General features: G+C 33.1%; 1 protein-coding gene across 2 annotated transcripts in view; it reads right to left on the bottom strand.

Moving 5' to 3' along the window:
- Positions 1 to 25542, bottom strand: part of SPAG16 (sperm associated antigen 16) — a 1004614-nt gene that overhangs the window by 373684 nt on the left and 605388 nt on the right. The window contains exons 13-14 of one of the 2 annotated variants that reach the window (XM_032859870.1): positions 17904 to 18030; positions 10648 to 10730 (exon numbers count right to left, since the gene is read on the bottom strand). In XM_032859870.1, the coding sequence (XP_032715761.1) occupies positions 10698 to 10730; positions 17904 to 18030 (160 nt within the window). In that variant the 3' untranslated portion in view covers positions 10648 to 10697. Of the gene's footprint in view, positions 1 to 10647; positions 10731 to 17903; positions 18031 to 25542 lie in introns of those variants that run through there. The other variant, XM_032859869.1, reaches the window with a different exon arrangement.

The following is a 25542-nucleotide window of genomic DNA, read 5'->3' on the forward strand; positions in this document are numbered from 1 at the left end:
ATTTCTAGCTTGGTTTACTGAGAAGGACTAGGTGCAATGACCCCAGCCCCCTCGTTGTCATGACAAGTGGAACCCAAATCTTAATCTCTAATAGCATTCTCCATTAAAAGTATCCAGGGCTTCTAGAAGAAAAGGCTGATTCCAGTGTTACAGCAAGAAAAGTATAAGATGAGCCTGAAATCTCTTGAGTTAAAACTGAGAGAGGTGCTCAGAGAATAATATGGACATGTCAAAAGGACACTTTAGCCACCACAGAGGAACTTTCATTAGCCAAGAATGTAACAATTTGAGTGTTAAAATAATGGCATAAAAATATAACTCATTGAATGAAAGAGAATATTTGAATTCACATTGATATAAATTTTCAAAAAATGAGGGAGGAAGGGAAAATTCTTCCTTTCAGTAGAAAACCCACTGATAAATGAAGAAGTGATGGCGTTAGGAAATCACCATCAACAACCATCATAATAATAATCAATGAAAGTAAGAATTACCGGTGGATGCTAAAATGAGTAAGTGAATTTTTTAGAAGACATGGAATATTTACAGTCTCAAAGTATCAAGATAATTATTAATTACAAAGTGAAATAATCAGCTCCATTGTCAAAAAACTTAACAGAGTCCAAATGATCAAAATTAACGTCACCAGTAATGATGTAGATCAACAACATGTGCCTCCTGATATAATTTCCTGAAAAGATCATTACGACTGAGGTATTCCTGTTTAAGTTTCATTAGCTGAATCTAATCAAGAAGAAATGTCAGACAAACCCAACTTGGGGTTTCACTCTATGAATAACTGGGTTGTAATGTTCCAAAATATCAATGTTATGAAACACAAAGAAAGAATGAGAAACTATTCCAGATGAAAAGGAACTAAAAACACAATGGAATGAGAACACATGATCCTAACTTTTCTTTTGTTATAAAGGCATTGGTGCAGTTGGACAAATTTGAATAACCTCTATAGATTAGATATTGCATCAATACCAACTTACCCATGTGGATAATTTCTCTATGGTTATGTAAAAGAATATCTGTGTTTTTAGGTATTACACAATAAAGTATTTGTGGGTTAAGGGATATTATGCCTACTATTAACTCTCAAATGTTTTGAAAAACATATATGCATATGTATATTCAGAAAGAGGGAAGGGATAACGCAGCTACAGTACGATGTTAACATATGGGGAACTTGGGTGAAGTGTATATTGTATTATTATTTTAACTTTTCAGGAGGACTGAAACTATGTCTAAATGAATGAATGAAAGAATACATGAATGAAAGAATAAATAAAATCTTTCATCACCTTTTATCATTTCCCCTGCTACCATCTTGTTCAAAGTCTACCAAAGTATTCTGCCTGGATAGCTGTCTCTCTGTCCCTTTTCAGTCTATTCTCAGAAGGATAGCCCACGTAATCCTTTGAAAGTATAAATCAGATCATGTCACTGTTCTGCAGATAGGTATACTGAGGAGGCTGGCCCTTTTGACACTGTACTGAAATAATGTGTTCACGTATCTTTTTCAATCACTAAACTGTAAATTTCATAAACTGTAAATGTAAAATATTGCATTTTCTATGCTTGCCCATATGCTTGCCCATATTCCCTTGCCCATGGCCTCCACACCCACCAGAGTACTGACACTCCATAATGTTTATCTATCTGAAACTCTTTTCATGGCACAGAATGTGCTCCCTGTTGATATTATCTCTGATCTCTAAGTACAAAGTAGCATTCTGATCCTTTGTATAAAAGAAAAAAAGTGCCCTGTGTCATGGATATTTCTATTCCTGAGGCTTAGATTATGCCAGAAGAAGGAAAGTAAGGGACCATCGAATATTTGCTCATTCATTGTCTTTATATCTCAACTTTGCCAAACCAGAAACCCTTGTTATACCTTCAAAGTACATTAACATAAAAATTTAATATAGACTTATGGATGTTATTTTATTTTTGTCTTTTCTAAATTCCTCATTTTCTTATAACTTTAGAATTTGACTTTTACCAAGGGCTTACAACATGTAATATCCCTGGACTTCATCAAGCTGTGAATCTAGTTGTGCTTTCCAGATGACTGTGGCACTATAAATTCTCCCTAGCTTTGCTCTAAGATGGTAGAAACACATCATTCCCTGGCAAAGTCTCCTTTTTTTCTCTAAACTGGCCCAGGCTCCAAGCAGCTGTATTCCTGCTTCTCTGTTACTGATACAAGTGATTGTTATATCTCCTCAATATGCCCATAAATTTTCAGCTCCCTATTATTCATTCTGTATTTCATGGCTGTGTTCACTTGTAACTATTGACAAAAATGATTAATTATGGAAGTAGCAACAGATTCACCATTTGTAAAATATATGCTAACACTAACAGTGTATTTGGGAGGGGAACATAAAGAGCTAACTCTTGAAGATTCTGTTGCTATGATGCTAGACAAAATGAGGCACATATGGGCTAAGAAGGGTAGATTCAAGCCAAAAAGGCCACTAATCACCCTTGCTTAATTTCTGTGGAATATTCCTGGACCTTTTGCTCTATCAGACATGAGCAACTTGATTCAAGGGTTTCCATTCGACTTGGTATGGGTCTTCCCACTCAGCACACCCTCAGACAAATACTTTGAAGGTCATTTACTGGGGATGTGAATTCAGGAGGCACACACAAGGGAATGGGAAAAGTGAAACAAAGAAGGGAGAAAACAGTAAAGGGCATGTTATGGGTATACTGTGAGCAGTTAGGACTAGGACCCTGAGGTATCACTGAGGACCGACCCTATGAGGAACCATATAAAATATGCTTCACAATTGTCCTACTGGGGGACAGGTATATTAAACTGTTTATCCACTGACTTCCATTTGTCCCCCAGAGGTATGGACTTGAGCCAAGTAAACTGTGGCATCTAAGAAAAACACTTAGAGAAGGAAACCTCAGAGAGATGAAGATGGAGCCCTTGAGATAGGAAGTTGATAATGGCCATGGGAACTGTCCAGCAAGGCTGCAGGTGACCATGAGGTTATGGGATCAATGGCATCTGCTACAATCTCCTAGCTTTATTTTACCAGCCAACCCAGTATAGATGCATCACTTCTGAATGCAGAGCCAAAAATACTGGCAAAATCAAATTCACATGCAAAGTGTAAGTCATTGATTGAAATCTTTGTATTTTTAGTACTGATTTCAGGCTTCAAATTCATAACCACAGCACTTCTTTATGTAATACATGTAAAATAATATACAAATTGACAAAGCTTATTTGCAAGGTCAATCTATAATTCTAAAATAATAAAAATAAATGTGTTATTAATATATTATAGGTTTTTCTTTTATTTTTCTTTTTTGAGTAACTAATTTGTTTCCTCTTTGAAGAGTTTGGATTAGGAGGGAAAGGCTAGAATGAGGTGTGAGTGAGTCTTGTTTGTGGGGCATTTCCACATTTCCAAGCTCCTGTTCATTTTCTCTTCTTATTCTTTTTCTTTCTGTGTGTTCATATGTATGTGTTTTTTTCTTTTTTTAAACTACGTTGTCCTTTCTGCTGTCAGTCTAGTCCAAGCTGCTGTCATCTTTTGCATAGGTGGAGTACAATAGCCACACATGATATTTTTGCATCTACCACTGCTTTTTCCTCTCCATAACCTTTAGACTAACAAAAGGTAAAACCTTTTCTTTTTGCTCAAAACTCCCTAATAGCTTCCAATTTCAACCTGAGTAAAGACTGAACTCATCAAAATGACTTACAAGATTATGTAACTTGCCCCCACTTCCTACCCACCAACATTTCTCTGGCTTCATTTCATATTTTCAAAATTGCTGTTCCCATTACTCACCCACCCAAGTTACTTCCAGCTTGTTCCTCAAAGCCACACTGGACATGCTCCCACCCCAGGGTTTTTGTACTTACATTTTTTCCTCTGGAATACTTTTCCTCCATATATCTACAGGGCTCCCTCCCTATCTTCTTTAGGCTTTTGTTCAAGTTGTATCTTAATTGCTATTGCAATAACTCTCTTCCCCACCAGTCAAATATTTGTTATTTCTCTGATTTTTTCCCTCTACAACATGTATCATCATCTAACATAACTAGTTTTCTTTCTCATTTATTTTTTTATCTGCCTCCCTCCAAAAATCTTCCCCACAGCAGAGATTTTTATCTGTTTTATTTTTATATTTTAATTACTACATCTATAGAACTTATAGTGTTTGCTGCATAATAGGCATTTACTACTTATGTGTTTATTGAGCATATTACAAGTAGATTTTTGGGTGTTTATATCTATGCACATGACTTTTTTTAAGTGACAAAATTCCTTTTCACATAAATATAGAAATAATAAAATTATCCAGGATACCAGAAAAAGAAATTTCAGTTTCACTGCATCAGAGATATAGAGAATTCTTATTGAAGAATACCCTTTAATATATTCTAACTTTATCAAGTGCACATTAAATTAAAATCTTGGTTTGAGACACTTGATATGAAATTATAATTGGATATCAAGATATGTGTAGTATCCACAAAGATGCAGAAAGAGACTAAAGTATGCAAATACTTTAAAAAATACTAATGGACAACCTAATGCTTATTTGCTAAGCTGAGAATCCTATTCAGGCTTTAGCACATCAGGATGTATAGTGAGTGACTGAAAAGGCAAAGAAGATATTTCTTGCATTTCTCACCATTTTCCCACTGACCCCTAGTCCTATGGTCTTTATAAACTAAGACAGTTGATAGAAATGTGAGTCAAACCCCATAAGCCAATACAAGATATACAATATGTGACTTCTGTCTTGGCATTGCATGCCATATTCCTCACTAACTCACCATCATTTTCAACAGTCAGGTACGATAAACTCCACAGAATAACTGCTGAAAATAATGGGAAGACATGCCTGGTTCAGTGTAATCTGAGAACTGAAGTACAATAGTGTGCTAGTTCCCTTGATCTCACACCATCATCCAACTATAGGCAGAGGCTACAAATCCCAACAAACAGCTGGGAGGAAAGTAGGAAACTCGAAGGTGATATTAGAATTAATTATGTATAATATATACAACTAATATATGTATAATAATAAATATACACATAATATAATACATATATTTATAACATAAAATATATAATTATATTCAATATAATGTACAATTATATATGCTATGTATAATACTTAGTTAACTTAAAGAACACACTTAATCATTAATTGTACCATTAAGAGAATCATAATAAATTCCAAGAAGCACTAATTTCCAAAGACAAAGGAAGAAAAATTTAAATAACTGAAATTTAGCCAAAGTAATTGACTACTTTGAATTTAAAACAAAGAACCCAGTTAACCAAACTAAATGTTTAATAATTGTCCAAAATTCTATGTCAGATAATTTAAACATCAATTCCAGAATATGTAGAAATAAATGTCAGTGGTAGCCTGCATATCAAACATGTTTAATAAATATATAAGACATTTCAATGGTCCTAATATTTATATATTAAAACATTGACAGGAGAATTTTAGCCTATCTAATCCATGGAATCAAAGTGACAAGAGTGTGGAAAAGTAGGCACACTCATGGAGTGCTGGAGGGAATACATAAGTAGTTATGGTTGACTTTTTATAGCGTCTTTGTCGAAATGATTTAAATCCTTTCTTAAAATGTAGATTACAACACCTATAAATATATATCAAGGAGATGAGATGATGACTGTGAAAAAAAGGCACCTGCAAGGATGTTTTCTGAAGTTTTGTTCAGAGTAAAAAATACTTAAGAAATAATCCAATCATCTTTTGGTAAGAGAATGTCCAAGCAAACAGTGATGCATCTATTTAATTAATTATAACGCATCCATGAGAATGAGAATATATACGTATTTATATTTAAAATATTCAAGATATATTACTGAGTGAAGACTAATTAACTTATGTATTATTAGGTATGGCACAATGCTACTATGATGACTATAGGAATTAATTTAAGCAATATCTGAAGAATTTAAAAATCTGAAAGGTGGGCGCCTGCGTGGCTCAGTGGGTTAAAACTTCTGCCTTCAGCTCAGGTCATGATCCCAGGGTCCTGGGATTGAGCCCTGCATCGGGTATTCTGCTCAGCAGGGAGCCTGCTTCCTCCTCTCTCTCTGCCAGCCTCTCTGCCTATCTCTGTCTGCCAAATAAATAAATAAATAAATCTTAAAAAAAAATTCTGAAAGGTTATAATAGTAAAATTTTATCATTATTTTCTTTAGGGTTGTTTTTAGTATTTTTAAAAGTCCACATTTTCTACATTGAGCAATATTTTACTTGTGTAACAAAGAAAAATCATTAAAAAACAAGAACTGGGTGATGGGTATTAAGGAGGGAACGTGTGGTGATGAGCACTGGGTGGTATAAGCACCTACAATACATCAAAACTAATGATGTACTATATGTTGTCTAACTGAACATAATAATAATTAAATTAAATTAAATTACTAATAAAAAAAGAACTGATTGAACAGTGGCATGACCCCTCCTTGAAGTAGATGGAACTTTAACCAGATACCCAAAGTCCAAAGATAACCAGCCTTTAGATAGATAGGGATTTGGAAATCAGCAACAACAGACCAAAATGGGGAAAGGCTGAAAGGAAAAAAATGAGAATGAAGCTAATTCCTTTAACAAGACTCAAAGAGATTTCCCTTTTGGAATCAAGCATTTATGTTATGTACTACATGATTAGGATCTGTTTCATAGCTCTATTTTCTCTTTCTTTGATTGAGTTGTCAATCTTTCTTCAGTTTTATATTTCATAGTAATTTTTAATTTTAGTTTAATACCTAGTAAGCTAGTTTTTCTTATCAATCTTTGTTGTTGTTTTCTCAGTTTTATCAATTGCTCCTCCAGATATAAAGGTTAGAATCACTTTGTCAATTTCTGAAAGCATCCAAAGCAAAAATGTTATCAGGATCTTCCTTAGAATTTCATTAAACCTGTATATTAGTTTATAAAGAAGTTAAGTGGTATATTTGTCTCTTTTGAACAAAGAACTTGGCATGTCCTTACATGTATGTCAACATTTATTTACTTCTCATTATTACGAAGTTTTATTCTTACATATTATACAAAATTTTTGTTTATAGAGTATATTTTTTGTTTAAGTGGTGAATTTGCATTTTTAACTTTTGTTTTTGTATTGCCAGCAGAAAGGACACCTACTGACTTTTTTATTTAATTGTGTTGGGTTACCTTTATGACATTTTAATGAGTTCTAAAACTCTGAGCTGATTCTTGGTTCTTCGGAATTTTCTAAACAGGTTATTGGAAATAATTATCTTTTAATCTCTCTCTAGATTTTTTCTACATTACTGAAATAGTAAAATGATAAATAATAGTGAGGCAAAGGCAAAACAGGTCCTAGTATGGTTTGTTAATGACTTTCCAAAGAAGCAGGTTTTAGATCAACAAATTCTATTTTTCATCCCCCATTAAATTATTCTTTAGTTTTTATTATTTTTTAGCTGATATTTTGGTTAATTTCATTGTATTATTCCTATTATTGTAAAGTGACTATTTATTCTTAGGCTTTCTGAAACAGTAATAAAATCATTTAACACTATGACTTTCTCCTAAGTATCTTTTTGGTTGTTGCTCATAAATTTTATCATAAAGTGAACTCCTTATTGTAATTTTAAGATGCTGTTACTCTTTGACCCATAAGTAAATTAGGAGGAACATACACATATATGCATGTTTAAGTATTAAATGTTTTTCCTTGGTTTATAGGCCTTCATAAGTACTATAGTTCATAGGTTCCTTTTTATTGTTGATTTATGCTTCCCTATTACACTTATTCAGTATCTAATACATCTTTAGCCATTTGATATTATTTGGGTTTTAGGTGTGTATCCTTTAGGATTCATGAATGTAAGCAACAGAAATTTATTTTGCTAACTACTACCCCCTCATTTCCCCAAAAAGAGAAAAAAAATAGTTTGTTATAAAAAAAAAAGAGAGAGAGAACTAAAGGAAACCAAGTTATAGTAAACACTGTCGAATTCCTGAGAACATCTGGCTAAGACACTTCCTCTAAGTATGGACTCTCAGTAATATTTCAATCACAGACAATTTCCTACTTGGTCCTCTGTCACTGCATTATTTTCTCCAAATTCAAAGTTCTAGATGGGCATGTCCATTTGCTAAATTCCCAGAAACCACAAAAACAAATTAACAAAAAAGAACAACAACAAACACAAACAAACAAACAAAAATAGACACTTCGGTCCTGCCTCATGATAAATTTCATATATTGTAGTTTTTCCCCAGAGGAGAATGTTTCTTGGTTGCTAGGCAGTCAAATAAACAACAAATGCCCATTTTATTGTATCTTTTACAGACTCTTATAATTTAATTTTGTTGTATGACTAAATTTGAAATGGTTTTGCTTTTAAGTATAGAATATATAAATGTCATAAACTGAAGTATCTGAATTTATATAAGTTTACTAAGAGTCCAGGTAATCTCTGTATGTGATGCAGAAAGATGGGGGTCACACAAGGTGGGTTGTCTTTTTTTTTTTTCTATTATTTTCTTCATTGAATGAAAGGCTTGAGTATAATTAATGGTCAAATAAATGATTATATGGAGTGTTCATGATTATCCATTAGAAATGCATTTTAATTAACTGTTAATTTTCTGGTTCTGTAGATCTACATAACAAGAGGTGTAGTTTTACCTTACACTGATCACAACCACAGTAGGATGCCAGAAACTCTTGCCAAAAAATGCTGCATTTAATTTCTAGTTTCATCAATGGTACCTAAAAATGATAATTAACATGTAGTGCTACAATGAATTCAAAGTTAAGGCTATCTTGAAACACAGCCAAGCCATCATTACTAAAGCTTTAATAGGTTGATCATATAAAAGAATAAATAACAAGTGACAAGCTTATTCCTAAGTAATTTCTATATGTTAAACTGAAATTAGGGGACTGCAAGCAAGATAGGTCAAATAAACATCATAGGGATGGTGGAATTACAAATTGATGCAATGAATTACAGTCACTGAGTTACTGAAAGTGACATCGACAGACAAAACACTGGGTAAAGCAATCTGCAATGGACTTGTTCAATTTCATTAAGCACCATTTAACTCATCAACCAAAGAGACAGAACTACAAATCATGAGAAGATTTGCTAGTAGCATTCTCAGCTACCAATCAAGGGAAAAATGACGTCATTTTTTACTTCAAAATACATATTCCTAGTGTTAACACTGTGATTTAATTATTAGTTCTGTTTTAAAAGAAAATGCTAAACTTCACAGGTATTAAACATCATGTTTTATTACATACAACTAGAAAGTGACAGAATTTGGATTAAAACTCCAGTCTATCTGACTTAGGATTCTATATTTTCTCTACAGTGTACTCAAGGCAGAAAGGGTAGAAGCAATCCACTGGGATTTCCTTCTGGTCGTATACAGTCTATAAGTAAGGTGTCCTCAATAGTCTTACAGGATAACCCCATATCTTATTCAATTCAAATAGGTCCAAAATTTTATTTTTTTCCAAGAGACCACACCTAGGTTCTATCACATCTAAAAAAGATGATTATCTGTGCCTCTCCTTTGGCTTTAACTTTCCAACAATCATCTATCCATTATAATTTCACTGGCAATCTGAATAAAAGTAAGAAACAGTCATTTAAGTTGTTCAAAAGAGTAATGTAAAAAATCTCCTTTTAACTTTTGCATGCATTGTAGGATTTCTACAAGGATACATGAGGATAACTAATTATGCTTTACCTTGCATTTACCCTTACTCTTCCCCCAAGAACATACATTATGATAAAAGAGACAAAGTAATGAAGCTAAATTAGATTTAGAGGGTTTTCATTTTATTTGGGACACTACCCAACTCAGTGTCATAGACAGATATTTACAAATGCCTTTTAATAATCAGGTTTAGTTAATGTCATCAAATAACATAGAGATAACAAGTAGCAGTAAAGGGACATGGCCTTTTATGTCAGAAGGAACAGGGTTGCAATCTTTTTTTTTTTTTTTTTTTTTAAGATTTATTTGTTAGAGAGAGAGAGGAAGAGAGAGTGCAAGCAGGAGGGGTAGATATAGAGGGAGAGAGAATCTCAAGCCAGCTGTGCTGAATGCAGAGCCTATTGCCAGGCTCTATCTCATGACACTGAATTCATGACCAGAGCCAGAACCACAGGTTTGACTCTTAACAAGCTGCGCCATCCAGGCGCCCCCAGGATTGCAATCTTAAGACCACCATTTAGCTGTGGACCTTTGAAAAACTTTTTTAACACCTCTGAACATCATTGTCTTCTTCTATAATGTGGTGAACATACGAACATATTCTCTAACATGCAATATTGTTTGTAATGTTCAAGTCATGTATCTAAACTACCTGACAGAATACACACTAGTTATTTTTATGACAGCTATTACTAAGGAATACAAGAGGAAATGACCTATCTATATCTAAATTTCATACCTTCCTAGATGATAATATCTCTGCTAATAATATACTTTTAAAGTGATACAAATGACCCATTTCAGCAATGAACTAAAAATTGACTAAGCATATGGGGAAAAGTTTTTGAGATTTAGCTCCTGTTATTTTTATTCAAAGGACAAATTTATAATACCTGGTATTTTTCTTTTGTATTGGTCTCTCCAATTGTAGAATGCAATCTAATCCAGACAATTCAATAGAAAAGACAATGCAAAGGGTGTCTTAGCTATGACAAGAGTGAAGTGTTATTGAAAATATTTTTTTCCTAAACAATTGGTTAGAGATTTTACTTACTGTTATGCCCACTTACACCACAACTTTACACATCTTTATTGAATTAAATTTAAATGAGCTACATGAAGTATGAAGGAGTTATTTCTAACTCTTAGAGAACTGAAATAATTGCATAAAACTACTCTGTTTCAATTAGAAACGCATAGTGATTAATCATTGCTTCCATTGAAATATGACATTTTTATCAAAGCCTGGCACCCACAAACAAAAGCCTGGTTTTTCCACTGATGGCCACTGCAATGCTATTTTTGTTAATTAAAAAAAAGATAAAAGAAAACGAATGATATATTTGTGATATACATCCGGCAATGTCAGATTTTATGAGTCAGAGTTTATGTGCTGTACAGAGCAGCATTTTATGAGTTAAATCACAATCTTTTGAAATAATATTACACTGAATTAACTTATTTAATTAACTTATTTAATTAACTTATTTAATATATGATTGTTTCATTGTGTATTAAAATACTTATTTTTTATTTTTTATTTTTAGAAAACAGTTGATTTTTCAGGTAAAATGCTTTTCTGGCCTAAAAAGAAAAACATCTGATTAATGGTTTTTCCCCCTTCCCTCCCTTCCTTCCAACATCTACTGAGCACCTATTATGCCAAAAATTGCAAAAGTAGAGAAGAAAGCTCAGAGTTACATGATGAGTAAGCAAACAACTATAATATGATATATATCAGCTATTATAAGAATCTCTGAAATATATTAAATTCTTGTGTCAGTCAAATGTCTAAGTATTTTTATGATTCCTCATTTAATACCCATCACACTTTAATGTGATAGCTACTACTACCCTCCACATTTCACGAATGAGGAAATTGAGGCACAAAGATTTTAGACAATTATGGCAAAAGCTAATAAGGAGCAGAATTTGGGTTTGAATCCCCAGAATGTCTGTTTGCTACCACTGTCCTATACTATTTGATATAACCAAAGAGATAATTTAGGACATAAACCCAGGATTCTATAGAAACACAATTAAGTACATTTATTTTCTCAGACATATCTGTTGGTACCACATTGCTTGTATTTGACAACTTCTGATTAGTTTACATGACCAATCAATCAACCTCAGGATGAGAAAAATGCCTAGGAAAATTTTAACAAAAATGTCTTTGCATAATTGGTGGATGAATTTGAAAATCCAGTATCCAAATTGATAGCTACAGACCATAATGCACTTTTTCCCTTGGAGTTTTGTATCTGTGAGGCATCATTTGCAGCTCTGATGGTTGCTAAGTCCAAGCAGTAGATCTGACTTGTGAATTACTGAATTACTGTGGTAAGCCACTATTTTGGGAAATACAGGCAGAGGAAATCATCTTTTCTCACTGAAATGTCATTTTAACACTATTCTAATTTTCAGTGAGACCCAAAAAAAAATACAATAGAGAGTGGAGGTTGGAGAACCAGCCTACTTCTTGATGCTGCCACTGGCCAGTTGGCTGATCTTGGGCAATATGTTTTACCCTTCCAAGCCTTTGTTTTTTTCAATGTTTAATATAGACAATAATGGTAATTCCATAAGCATTACATAGACGGTACAGGTGCAGTGATGGCACATAGGAGGTATCCAATCAGCGTGAGTCATCAAATTGCCTCTTGGAATAGTGAGCTTTGATACAAAAAGCCAAAGTCATAGTTATAAATAGCAATTACTACAGTATTTTAAAATAACTTGTCTTTATGTATATATATCTTTTTATCTTTATTACCACTGCATATTAATTAATAAACTATGTGTTCCCTAATGGCAGGGACTCTGTCACAATCAACAATCCTAAACCCAAGATGTTGTGTGGCAAAAAGATCTTTAATACAGATTGCTAAATTGAATGTGCCTGAGGAATAAAACCTAGAGAGAGAAGGTGCAAGCTCTGAATTTACTTCCACAGTTTTAGCTTCCAAAAAATGATGGGCTCCTCTGAGAGTTCACGAGATCCCATCAAGGGAAACCAAGAGGTGTATGCAGGGAGTTGGTTGAACTTTGGAGTTAACACAGGGCCAGGCACCAGACAGGACCTAACAGTATAACTTTTTGGTGAGTTCTTCGTTTTTCCACTTTACAGGAATTCACAGTGATCAGTTACTGGATATTCTGGCTAAAGCTAAGTCAAGACAACATTGTATGCCAGATAAAAGCCTGCGGTTAGTCTAGGGGGCAAGAAACAGCCACCACAGGCAGTCCTGGCCATGAGCTCTCTGTGTCCAATTCTTCAAAAGAGACAAAATGTCAGCAGCTCTGACTGTTGCCAGTCCAGCTCTGAACTCAGAGATGTATTATTTATCCCATTCTATGTTTTACTATACAGTGAATGCATTCTTTAAAAAAAATTTAGAAGCTTAATATTTTCATTGGACTTGTGAATGATTAAAAATCTCATTGTATTTATTTTAAATGGGCTTCCATATCACTGATTTATGTTGGGAATTTTTTCATGTCCCTTTTTGAGAGATTGTTGTAAGTATTCATTAAATGTCCTATATAATACATCATTTTCTGGCAATGTAACAATCTTATTTTTCAATTTTAATAAAATAATTTCACTGTTTCATAACTTTGAGGGGAAAAATACTCTTTCTGCATGTAATTCTTTAAAACAGAACAAGTTCATGAGTTTTCAAACTGCAAGCTATTTAATAGCCTCCATTTGGTAATTATAGAGATTTATATCCCTCTCCTCATCTCCCACAGAATTCAGAGCTGAACTGTCCAGTTGACTTAGAGACTGACTTAGAGGTCTCTACATTCATTATCTTTGACAATAAGCTGTTAGATTAGGTTAATGATTTAAGACTAGTATATGTTTGGAAATGGGAGAAAGAGGTTTAAAATTAATTTATAGGAATATAATCCACTGGTCATTTTCATGTTTCATCAAAAAATATTTTAGAGGATGTCTCAGTAGTAATCGATCACAATTATGTGACAAAATGGGCTGTCCTTGCTTTGCTAAGAGAGGGAAGCCATTCATCTCCTTTTTGGTTCAGACTTTCAGTGTAACCAGACAGTTTATCACTTACCAAGGAATTAACATAATCTAAAAGCAAGAAGGATACTGGCATACTACAGATGTAGTTCATGTTACAAGACCAAACAGTGCCATCCATATCAATAACGTCATATAGTTTTTACTCTCGGTAGAAACTATAGCTATCCTACTTTTCTCTTTGAATAGCTCTTAATATTCAACTACAAAAATACATTTCCCTTTTAACTCTTTCATGAAACATTGGGATGGTTTGGACAGTGAATAATTTCATATGATATCCACAACATAAATCATGTATTTTTAAAAAGCTATATATATATATATTTATACATATATATATATATATATATATATAATTTAAATCTAGTTTTTTCAAGGTTTTCTTTATTTTATGTTTTAAATAAAAGAGGTGGATATGAAACAAAATCACTAGGACTGCCTAATGGAAATTTAGTAAAACAATTTTGTTTAATTGTTTTGTGACTTTGTTGTTTAATTCTAAAGTTTGTTTATTTCTAAACAATTTAATTCTAAATGTTAATTCTAAAGTTGTTGGGGGAAATTGGAGGGGGAAACAAACCATGAGGAGACTGTGGACTCTGAGAAACAAACTGAGGGTTTTGGAGCGGAGGGGGGTGGGGATTTGGGTGAGCCTGGTGGTGGGTATTAAGGAGGGCACGTATTGCATGGAGCACTGGGTGTGGTGCATAAACCTTGAATTTTGGAACACTGAAAAAAAAATTAAATTAAAAAAATTCTAAAGTTGTCTATTATTTGTAGAATTTTATATTAATATTTTAGTTCATAACTTTGTTGTCTAATTATTAATAAAATAAGTGAATTTCCTTTTGCTTTACATGCTAACTCTAAATTACATAATGCAAATTTAAATATTTTTTACTATCTGTTTCAAAAATGTTTTCAGAAAATACACTCATTAAATGGTTTTATTTCTAATCAATGATGCATTTACTATCATTTATGCACAACATCTCATTCACATCAAAATAATTTAGAGTCCTTTTCCTAGTATTAACTTACATCTATTTATTTATTTATTTATTTTTAAAAGATTTATTTCTTTATGTGACAGAGAGAGTGAGTGCATGAGCACACTAGCAAGGATAAGAGTAGAGGGAGAAGGAGAGAATTTCCAATGGACTCCCCACTGAGCACGGATTCCAAGGCAGGGCTCGATCTCATTTCAACCCTGAAATATGACCTGAGCCAAAATCAAGAGTCGGATGCTTAAATGACGGATCCACCCAGAAGCCCCCTAGTATTAATTAATTTCATACCAGCATGCGTAGTAATATAAATTTTAATTTGCCATTAAACCAACTTAATACATGTAATTATATTTACATGAACTGCAAGATACTTTGGAGATTCACAACCTTTCTATGAACATACATTTAATCCAGTGCTATGCTAATGTATACTAAAGGCCCTGTTCTGTGGTGAATTTCTTTTTTCCGCTCTCAGAGTTACCATGGGGAATAAAAACAATACAAAAAGAGCTTGTAACATCAGGTAGGAAGGTTACCATCAGTACACAGCTCTGTGCATTTAAGGCAGATATGTAGAGGCAGCTTCTCTTAACAAGAACAATTTTACTCCTAAGCATTAGTACTTCAGTTTTTCATATGAGTGAAAATAAATAAGAGACATGTTTTCTGAGAACATTCAGTTATAGCACTTTTGGGGGGGGGACCCTGAAATCAAGAGAAAATGAAGATAAAATTTAGGTCACTGCCAAATTAATATTTTCTCTGTGGGTTTTCCTTTACTGATTGCTTTTATATGCACTTCACATCCACGCATTTAGGCTAAATGCATTTGAAAATCTTTCTTTTCCACTGATGCTCCATTAGCAGGAATGAACTTTGCTGCATCAGGATCTAAGCTACTTTAAAGCAAGTAGGAGGCTGAGGGACCTATGTACTCAACAAAAGTCATTCTGATTTTATTAAGTCATGCCTGACACACTTTTCCCCTAGTGCCTTTTGACTTCTGCTTCATCAGAAGTCTGAATTTCTGCAACATGTAAAATTGGTGCCTAAGACATTTGTAGTCTTTTTCTGTAATATTTGAACCTGAGGACTTCTTGTTCCTATTCATCCCAAATTAATTTGTCTCTAAACACTAAACTGGGCCACCCATAGTGAAATGGATTGCTAGTCCCACCATTTGTATGTTCATCATCATATTCCTTTATTGATGTTAGTCATGTGTCTTTATGGGAAGATAAATGGGAGAAATTATAAATTGTATTTCTTTACTGACCCAAAAATCAGAAACTATGCATATTTCTTCTTTTTTGTATAGTCTCCTGGAGTCCTTTTTTTCTTTGTTATCCTCATCAAATGTTGCTAAGAAATGATATGGAGACCTTGTTTTGCATATCTTGGCATTTCTCAAATTACTAAAATCTGTGCTCAATAAGCCTCTGTGCTACATCTTCTCTTTCCTCCACCTTCAATCCCTTTCTCCTCCTTTGCTCTTTCCCTACACAAATAAGCCTGCTGTTTGCTATCTGAACAAAGAAGGACACTTTGTTTTTATTTTGGCCCTAGAGCTATAGCCTTTTCTTCTCTTCATCTTAACATCCAAAGTGTTTGAAAATGAGTTTCCACCTTCTGTCTCCATTTAAAAAAAATTTTTTTATTATGTTCAGTTAGCCAACATATAGTACATCATTAGTTTTTTTTATGTACTGCTCAATGATTCATTAGTTGCATATAACACGCAGTTCTTATCACAGCACATACCCTCTTTAATACCCATCATTTCTTTACATCTTTTTCTCTGTTGAAGCAAAAGCGAGTTAGGACTGTCTGGTTTTACCACTGAAAGTCTCATGACCCAAGACATTCTTCAGTCTTGGACAAACTGACACAGCTTGTCACCTTACACACTTTCTCCTCCCATAATCTCTACCTCCAGTCACTCTTCAAATTCTGAGAGTTGGGGCATCTGGGTGGCTTAGTTAAGCATCTGCCTCTGGCTCAGGTTATGATCTCAGGCTCCTGGGATTGAGCATCTGCCTCTGGCTCAGATTATGATCTCAGGCTCCTGGGATTGATCATCTGCCTCTGGCTCAGGTTATGATCTCAGGCTCCTGGGATTGAGCCCTGTCTTGCTCCCTGCTCAGTGTGGAGTTTGCTTTTCCCTCTTCCTCTGCCCCTCTCCACAGCGTGTGTTCTCTCTCTCTCAAATAAATAAATAAAATACTTAAAAAAAAAAAAATTCCGAGAGTTAACCTCCTGACTTTAATCTATTCTCCCCAGTTTTTGTAAGTCTCCCAGTTCAAATTCCAATCCACTCATAGCCTGTTGTACCAGCTTCCTCAATGAAACTAATTTGATTACTCAACTACCATATTATATTAGTCTTACTTAAAGGCAAATTTGATTATGCTACGCTGCTTCCTTCACATTCTAAGTTTCCCTCTGAAACACTATAAAACTTGAGTCAGATATTTCATGATCTTGTCCTTGTCTACCTGTATATTCTTCCCTGCCTTTTCTTTCTTCTGTAAGCTCTATTCATGCATACCATTATTCCTAGAACATGCTATTGTAGCCTCATATTTCTATTGCTTTGTACTAGCCATTCCCGGAATCCACCCTTCTCAAAACTACCTGGTATGTTCTACTTATCGTCCACATCTCAGCTCAAGCACAAACTCCTCTCGGAAACCATCCATACTCTTTTAGGCAAATAACAGTTCTTGCTTTCCTCCTGTGTCTTATATGTTCTTCCACTTAAAAACATATCTCACTGCATTAAGATAATCTCGTTTCTCTTTGCTACAAGATCCTTAAGGGAAAGCAATATGTGTTCCCCTTTCATATTCCCTGCACGAGCAGAAATTCTCTCTCAGTAAGTAATTGTTGAATTAATGTTTAATGAAGTAGTTGCATTATTTTTATAAGCCTTACAGTTAGGAGGCAGGGTAGATAGGAACACATTAAGATCTTGTAAATAGGAACTTACTACCATTCTTGCACAATCACTTTATAAGTTGTACCTCATACCTAAAGAATGACCAAGAGTGATTAGACTTATCAAAACCTAGAAAAAGGGCTAATAATTTACTTACTGTTCTTGCATCCCATACAGACAGGGACTTATCTGCAGAACCAGTGAGAAGAGTGTTGGAGCAAGGAAAAAATTCAATGCTGTTCACAGAATCTGTATGTCCGTACAAAGTGTATCTGCATCTTTCGCTGTATAGAGAGAAATGAAGAGTTCACATTTCAGAAGTTAGCACCTAAATGTTTCCTATGCTGTCTACACAGTGCTAATGAAGATAACTTAAGTATCTGAGGCATAAGGTAGTTTTATAAATGGCAAAACTGTACAAGAACCACATTTTAAAGGAAAATTCTATAGTCACCTTGTATCTTAAGCACTTTATAGAATTAGTAGCATAAAACTGACTAATTTTAAGTTAACTTTAATTTAAAGTCATTTGGTAAAGCCATCTTTATACTGTATCATTTACTCCTCATGAAATGACTACATAAAAATTTTCCCCATCTAATAAAGAAATATGCTAAGAAAATAATGAAATCCAATTTCATTTATAGAAAATTTACCTGCTATTTTCTAATGATTCCCAAAATACAAGTACAACACATTTCTTTAAAGGTTTATACTCCAAAGCCCATTTTATTGAAATAATCATCTTTAACTATTAGGGCAATTGTTCTAGAACAGTAATTGTTCTCCATAGCTCATGAAGAGACAGAGATTTTACAGAAAAATAAGAATATATATTATTTTGTTAAAGGAGTAAATTATTCAGGCAGCTGGGTAACTCACTTGGTTAAGTGTGTGACTTTTGATTTAGGCTCAGGTCATGATCTCAGGGTGGTGAAATGAGCTCTGCAACAGGCTCCACCCTGAGCGTGATGTCTGTTTAAGATTTTCTCTTTGCCCCTTCCCCCACTTGTGCACATACTCTTTCTCTCTCTCAAGAAAAAAAAGTAGTGAATTATTACATTAATTTATATAGAATTTAACTATAAAACAAAACAAGCAGAATTAAAGGCACTGCTCAGTCAAGTAAATATTTTATTATTACGAGATATCATTCTCTAAGACAACCTAACATTAAGAAAAATATTAAAATTATGTTAAATTATTTTATTTTTTCACTTACAGAAAAGTATAATTTAAAAAGGAAATGAACAAATGTATAATTCCTCCCACTTTTCTTTTACCCACCTTCCAATTCTTTGAAATCATATTGTTAATATTACATCAAAAATCATAACACATATTGGATCAATAATTACAAATCTCATAGTTGTTTAGTGCCTCCCACCTCATCCTCCCAGTTTTTATTAAATATATATTTAAATGAATCCGTTGCACGCATACTTTTACATTTTCTTGATCATTTAGCACCTCATGAGCAATTTTGACTGGCTATAGTATCTGACATCATCAGTTCTCAAACTTTTGTAAAGAAATGCTCCCCTGTTCATGCCACAGGCAAAGTCTGAGGACAACCTAATCTCTCTTCCTATTTCTGTCCAACTACCCTTGTGGATGATTTGCTTTCTATGTGCAATAACTCTCATAGTCTTTCACAAACATTGCAGTTCAGAAATTTTATTGCATGACTTGATAGAAATTTCTATCCATTATTTTTAGATTTTGATTATTCCATTTATTCCATTTTTTCTTTAGAAATACCAACTATGTTTAATTTCCAACTATGTTTTATTTTTTCTCTTTCTGTCTCTACATTTAACATTTTGTCTATGACACTTCTATCCTTATATAAAAAGTTTTAATTTTTCACGCCTGTTTTTATAATTATCAATTGTGCTTATTTTTATTTGTGTGTGTGAGCCATCAAAAGCTTTTGTCTTCTATTTCACTTATTTCCCAATATTTCTTAATTTACTTTTCATATGTATGTACTGTCTTATAAAATGATAATGGAATGCTTTAGCACTTTTGACATTTTATTATATAAAATAAACTTAAAAATGGCATTTCTGTAATTTCTTTGAAAATATAGAATGCTGTCTATAAATTATTGATAACTGTGTTTAGGTAATTCCTTATGCACTGTAAGTGTTTTAGTTGAATTTAGTTTATATTAATTTATTCTTCCATTTTTGCAATTCTTCATAAGTTTGGTGTTGGTTTCTTTTTATTATGACCTATATTTTATTGGGCTAGCTACTTGTTAAATATAAATGGAAGAAGGAAAGAAATATGTATAAGAATAAAAAAAATACAGATAGTTATAATGGGTGTGTGAATAAAGAATCTCAAAAGATAAATGGAAATTATAAAAAAGAAGCACATGGATGAATTAATAAGTACAATATGTGAAATAGATTATTAAGTGAGCAAAATAGCAGATTGGATACTGCAGAAAAAAGGATTTGTGGACCTGAATATGGATCAATAGAAATTATCTAATTGGAAAAGCAGAGAAAAATATTAAGAAACATAGGTCATACATCAGTCATCAGTGGAGAAATATCACATGGTCTAATGTATAAATAATAGGTTTCCAGGTAGGTGAAGAGTAGGAAAGAGAGAAAGGAGGGGTAGCACATTTCTGAAGAAATAATGTTTTCAGCGTTACCCAGTTTGGTGAAAAATATCAATATACAGATCCAAGAAGTTCAGCAAAATCCAAGCATAATTAATAACAGACACAACATACCTAAGTATATCATAGATACAACATACCGAAGTATAAAACAAAAATCTTTAAGTGGCTATAGAAACATAACAAATAGGAAACGATGGGACACATAGCAACTTACTCCTCAACAAAAAAAGGAGACAGAATATAACAGGACATGTTTAAGGGCTGAAAATTCAATAATCAGTTAAAAATACTTTCCGTAATGAGAATGAAATAAACTTTCAGATAAATGAAAGCTGAGAAAATTTAACACTAGCAAATCTTTCCAACAAGAAATGCTGAAAAGAAGTTATTCAGACTGAATGGAAATGATACCTGATGGAAACATCTGTATAGAGAAAAGAATGCAGTCATTTGAAGTGATAAATATGTGGGTAAATATAAAATACCCTTTTTCCCCTAATTTTTAAAAGACAAACTGACGAAAGACAGCACCATTATGTTGGAGTGTGTATTAAGTATGCAGATATAAAATGCAAGATAGCAGTATCACAAGGATAAAGATAAACATGGAATCACATTGTTTTAAGGTCCTTACCTTTTAGGCGAAGTGGTTCAGTATTAACTTACTAGATTATGATGAAATATAATAAGCTATTGATTACTGAAACAATATGCTTTAATTTCTAAAACACTGAATGGAAGAATCCAGACAAATAAGTATATACATTATACAATTCTATTCATATGAAGTTCAAAAACAGATAATGTATAGTCGTAGAAACCAGAAGTGTTTGCTATAGGGAGTAGGTTCTATTTTTTTCCCCCTCCTTCAAGTTAGGGAAAATTTCTGTGGTCATAGAAATAGTCTATATCTTCATTATATTCAAAGGTATATACACTTGACAAAACCCATCAGAACACTTAATAACTTTTCATTTCACCGGATGCACATTTTACCTCAACCGAACAACTAAAAATAAATATGGCTCACCAGAATACTTTTTCCTTATACCTTCACTTTCTTGATATTTAGTACATCGTAAATACTTTAGAATATGTATTTCTGTGAATAATTGAATATTTATAGTGATCCTATTCTCTTATCAAGTATATCTCCCATGGATAGGCTTCATAGATGGACAGAGAATCTTCAATAGTTAAAATAACTGTACCATTAACATATACATCTCATTTCTAAAGGCATGTGTTTACATAACTGCTAAGAGTCCTTTTATGTTTAATTAAAAGAGAATAAAAAGAAAACAAAAAATAAATAAAAACCAATAAAAGATTAAATAAAAAGGTGAGAGAAAATATAATAACACAGATGATTTCATAAAAAAAAAGATGATCTGGAAACAGGAAAAACAAGGAATAAAAGTGTGCTGAATATTTTTAATGTTCTATACATTGCTATTGAAATAGAGCTCTATCTGTGCAAAATTAAGCATTACTACTTATAAGTAGTTCATTAGTTGTAACTTTTTAGAAGACTGTATTTACTCAATAGAAAACATCTGAATATGATATTATTTTTAATTGAAGTATTTCAACTTTATAGGATTATGCTTTTAACTTAAAAGTTTTTTTTAATATATATAATTTGTCATTACACTAAAAAGTCTCCTATTACAAAGTTTGGAACTATTTTTAAAGGCAGATGCAACAGTATTACAAATGTGATTATATGTGTTTCATTATAGTGAAGATCTGACAAACACACATATACATGGAAAATGTATTATTCTAGTAATGTGTGTCCTTGCATATATGTATTACTGGTAAAATACTGTGCACATTCACAGTTTATATTAAGGCTTTGTTGTTCCTTAAAACTCAATTCAGTTATTTGAGAATATATTCATTTATGGTGGTAGGATAGAGGGAGGAATTCTTCAGTGATATAGCTCACATAGTTTCCCAGATGAAAAGGAAAAGCTGGGTCTTCACATCGCTTAAAGGAAGAAATAACCGCTCAAGGGGGAAAGAAATCTGCTCATGAGTCACTGGTTTAAGGTGTGGGGCATTCCAGGCAGACAGGCTGCAAGAGCAGGCTTTTGAGAGATTAATTAGCTGCCAGAGCCGGGAGTCCCATTCAGAATTTCTCTGCAAGGTGAAAATGGACTAAAGTGATGGAGCATGACAGCACCACAAGGGATGGAAATGATTTGTACATTTCCATCAAAAACATAAACACTGAAGCCTGATGCAATTTTCTCTCTGTTGTCCTGTCTGCTGTTTTCCTATAATTTTTTGTACGAAGTTAGTTCACGAACAATAGCTCTTTATTAACTCACCTCCTGCTTTTCCTTTATTTCCTCTTCTCTCTTTCCTTGCCCCCTTGATTTAGTTTACTATTCTGGTAACTGAGTGATGGATATTTCTCTGAACTTTCAGCTCAGTGTGAAACAAAGTTACCTACTCTTCTAGAGCCCATACACTTTCATTTAAAGTGCACTTCCCATACATATGCTAACTCATAAGAGGACAACATTTTAACACAGTTTTCCTTTGTGAGGCATTAAATTTTAGAGGTTTTATATCCTTTGTTGTGTTTGTTTAAGCACTATTAATATTGGATATGAAATTACACCTTTAAAACTTCAAGCTTTATAGGAATTTACAGATCAACAAAATGTTAATGGAATTATAGAACATTTACAAAAAAGGCAACAGCAATATATATCTAAAGGAATATGAAGATAAAAAGTAAAAAAAAAAATCTATCCTTGTTTTGAAAAAGAGTACCAGAATTCATTATTTTATTCAACCCTTAATAATACTTAGATTTTAAATAGTGTTTATGTAATTGAGCCAACATGCAATAATAAAGTTTATCACAGGGCTTAGCTGAAAAGTTCTTTATGAAATACCTAAATCTAAGAAAACAACATGAACATAAGTGAAACCTATTTAAATCCTTATACTGCAATTCATAACATAACATCTAACTAAGTTCACTCAAGGACCCACCAGAATTAGCATTTCAGCAAGACAAAATCCTCAAACATCCATAATTTGATTTCAAAAGTTACCAGCATCTTAATAACAAGAGCCTTTCATTATTTTTATATTATTTATAACCATGCAATAGTTTCCTTGTGACCATGGAATTCAGTTGAACATTTAGTAGAGGGAGTGATACTTACATAAAATCTACCAGGGAGACTACCATTAGCTCTATCTTGAAGTTCACCATAACCCCTCATGACATAATAATCTATCATGTGGTCTGAGTGTCACATCCCGGAAGGATCATACATAGGCCATAGCTCCTAGACTAGGAAATTTCTTGGCCAAAACCCTTGACTATAAACATACAATCTGAGCCTTAGCCCCAAATGGTAATAAAACTCCACTCTATGTATGTAAACATAGGGCAGATTCCTGGCAAGCTCAAATACTTGCAATACAGGCGAGATTTAGGGAATACAAGTAAAAGGTGAATAAATAAATGGACCATAATAGAGCTGGTCCTCAGAGTACTTAAGCGTACTTTAAGTACCTTAAGAGTACTCAGAGTACTCTTAAGTCCTCACTCAGATTTTCTAAGTAGTCAATTGAATTGTTTTTGCAAACGGTGTAGGGAGACGTTTAAGAGGCTGGAATGCACGCTGTCAAACAAATAAAAAAATCTTAAAAACAACAACAACAACAATCAGAATGTATGTGTTGAGTTTCCTCTACATATATTTTACTTTTTTTATTTTTTTTTGTTTATGTTTTAACCCAGCACATATGGTATGGCGAATCATAACAGTAAGGATGACTGTGAGAATGAACGTAATGTTACCATTCTTAAGGTTGCAGTTATAAACTATTTCTTTAGTAAATACCTGAACTCTTTATGTTCAGAGCATAGGTTTTTTGCCTGCCATCCATACCTTCTAGGTCATTTGGTACCTACCACCCAGTCTAAAGTGACTTATATATTATTTCCTCTGAATATTGTTATAAAAGACAGAAAGAGCTAGAAATGGCACATTATTGAATTGACTCTCATGGTCTGGGATTCTGAAAGCCAACAGACTAAAGAAAATAGCTACTTATTTTAGGACCTAACTCTTACGACGTGGAATGAGGGAAGCCAATACTTCATGTGCCTGAGAATTAGACCTGAACAAGGAAGAGTGAAGGCTCATAATTTCAACTATATGGTGTTATTTTTGTATTTCCTGTAGTTAGGTCAGTTTTTTAAAGATTTTTTGCTTCTAAAAATTCCATTACTTAAAACTATTAAATGTCATATGTATGTACATATATATACACAAATGTCATATATATGTGTGTGTATGTATGGGTGTGTATGTGTATACACAGGGTCTACAGGGTCATTTTGAAGCATATCTTTCTTAAAAAAAAATAAAAAGGGGTGCCTAGGTGGCTCAGTTGGTCAAACATCTATGCCTTTGGCTCAGGTCAGGATCCCAGAGTCTTGGCATCAAGCCCTGCATCAGATCCCTGCTCAGTCTGGAGTTTTCTTCTCCCTCTGCTCTTCACCATGCTCATACTCTCTCTTTCTCTCACTCTCTCTCTCTCAACTGAATAAATAAAAAAATAAAATAAAATAAAAAATAAACAAAAATAAAGAAGGAAATAAACCAGCTTCAAAGATGATTGTGACTGTTAAATGCAAGCTTATCAACATATGCAACATTAAATGCTTTAAGTCTAACAACCACTTCTGAAATCATCTATTTAACTTGTCTCTACAAAACATATATGTTTTTCTTTTTTATTTTTTAATTTACCATGTTGAACTTTTTACTTTAAAATCATATTCTAATATGAGTGGGTTTATTTATTATTTATTTATTTTTTATTATGTTCAGTTAGCCAATGTATATTTTTATCAAAGTGTAGTTGACATAACCATGTTATATTTGTTTCAGGTGTACAACACAATGATGTTCCAGTTCTGTGCATTATTCAGTGTTCAGCACAGGAAGTGTGGTCACCATCTGTCATCATGCAACATTTTTACAATATTATTGATTATATTCCCTGTACCGTACTTTTCATCCTTGCAACTTACGTATTTTATAACAAAGCCTGGACATCTTTTTTTCTTAAGATTTTATTTATTTATTTGTCAGAAAAAGAGAGAGAGAGAGAG

The sequence above is a fragment of the Lontra canadensis genome, unplaced genomic scaffold (assembly GCF_010015895.1).
Source record: "Lontra canadensis isolate GAN:19392208 unplaced genomic scaffold, GSC_riverotter_1.0 scaffold18, whole genome shotgun sequence".
Classification (NCBI taxonomy): domain Eukaryota; kingdom Metazoa; phylum Chordata; class Mammalia; order Carnivora; family Mustelidae; genus Lontra; species Lontra canadensis.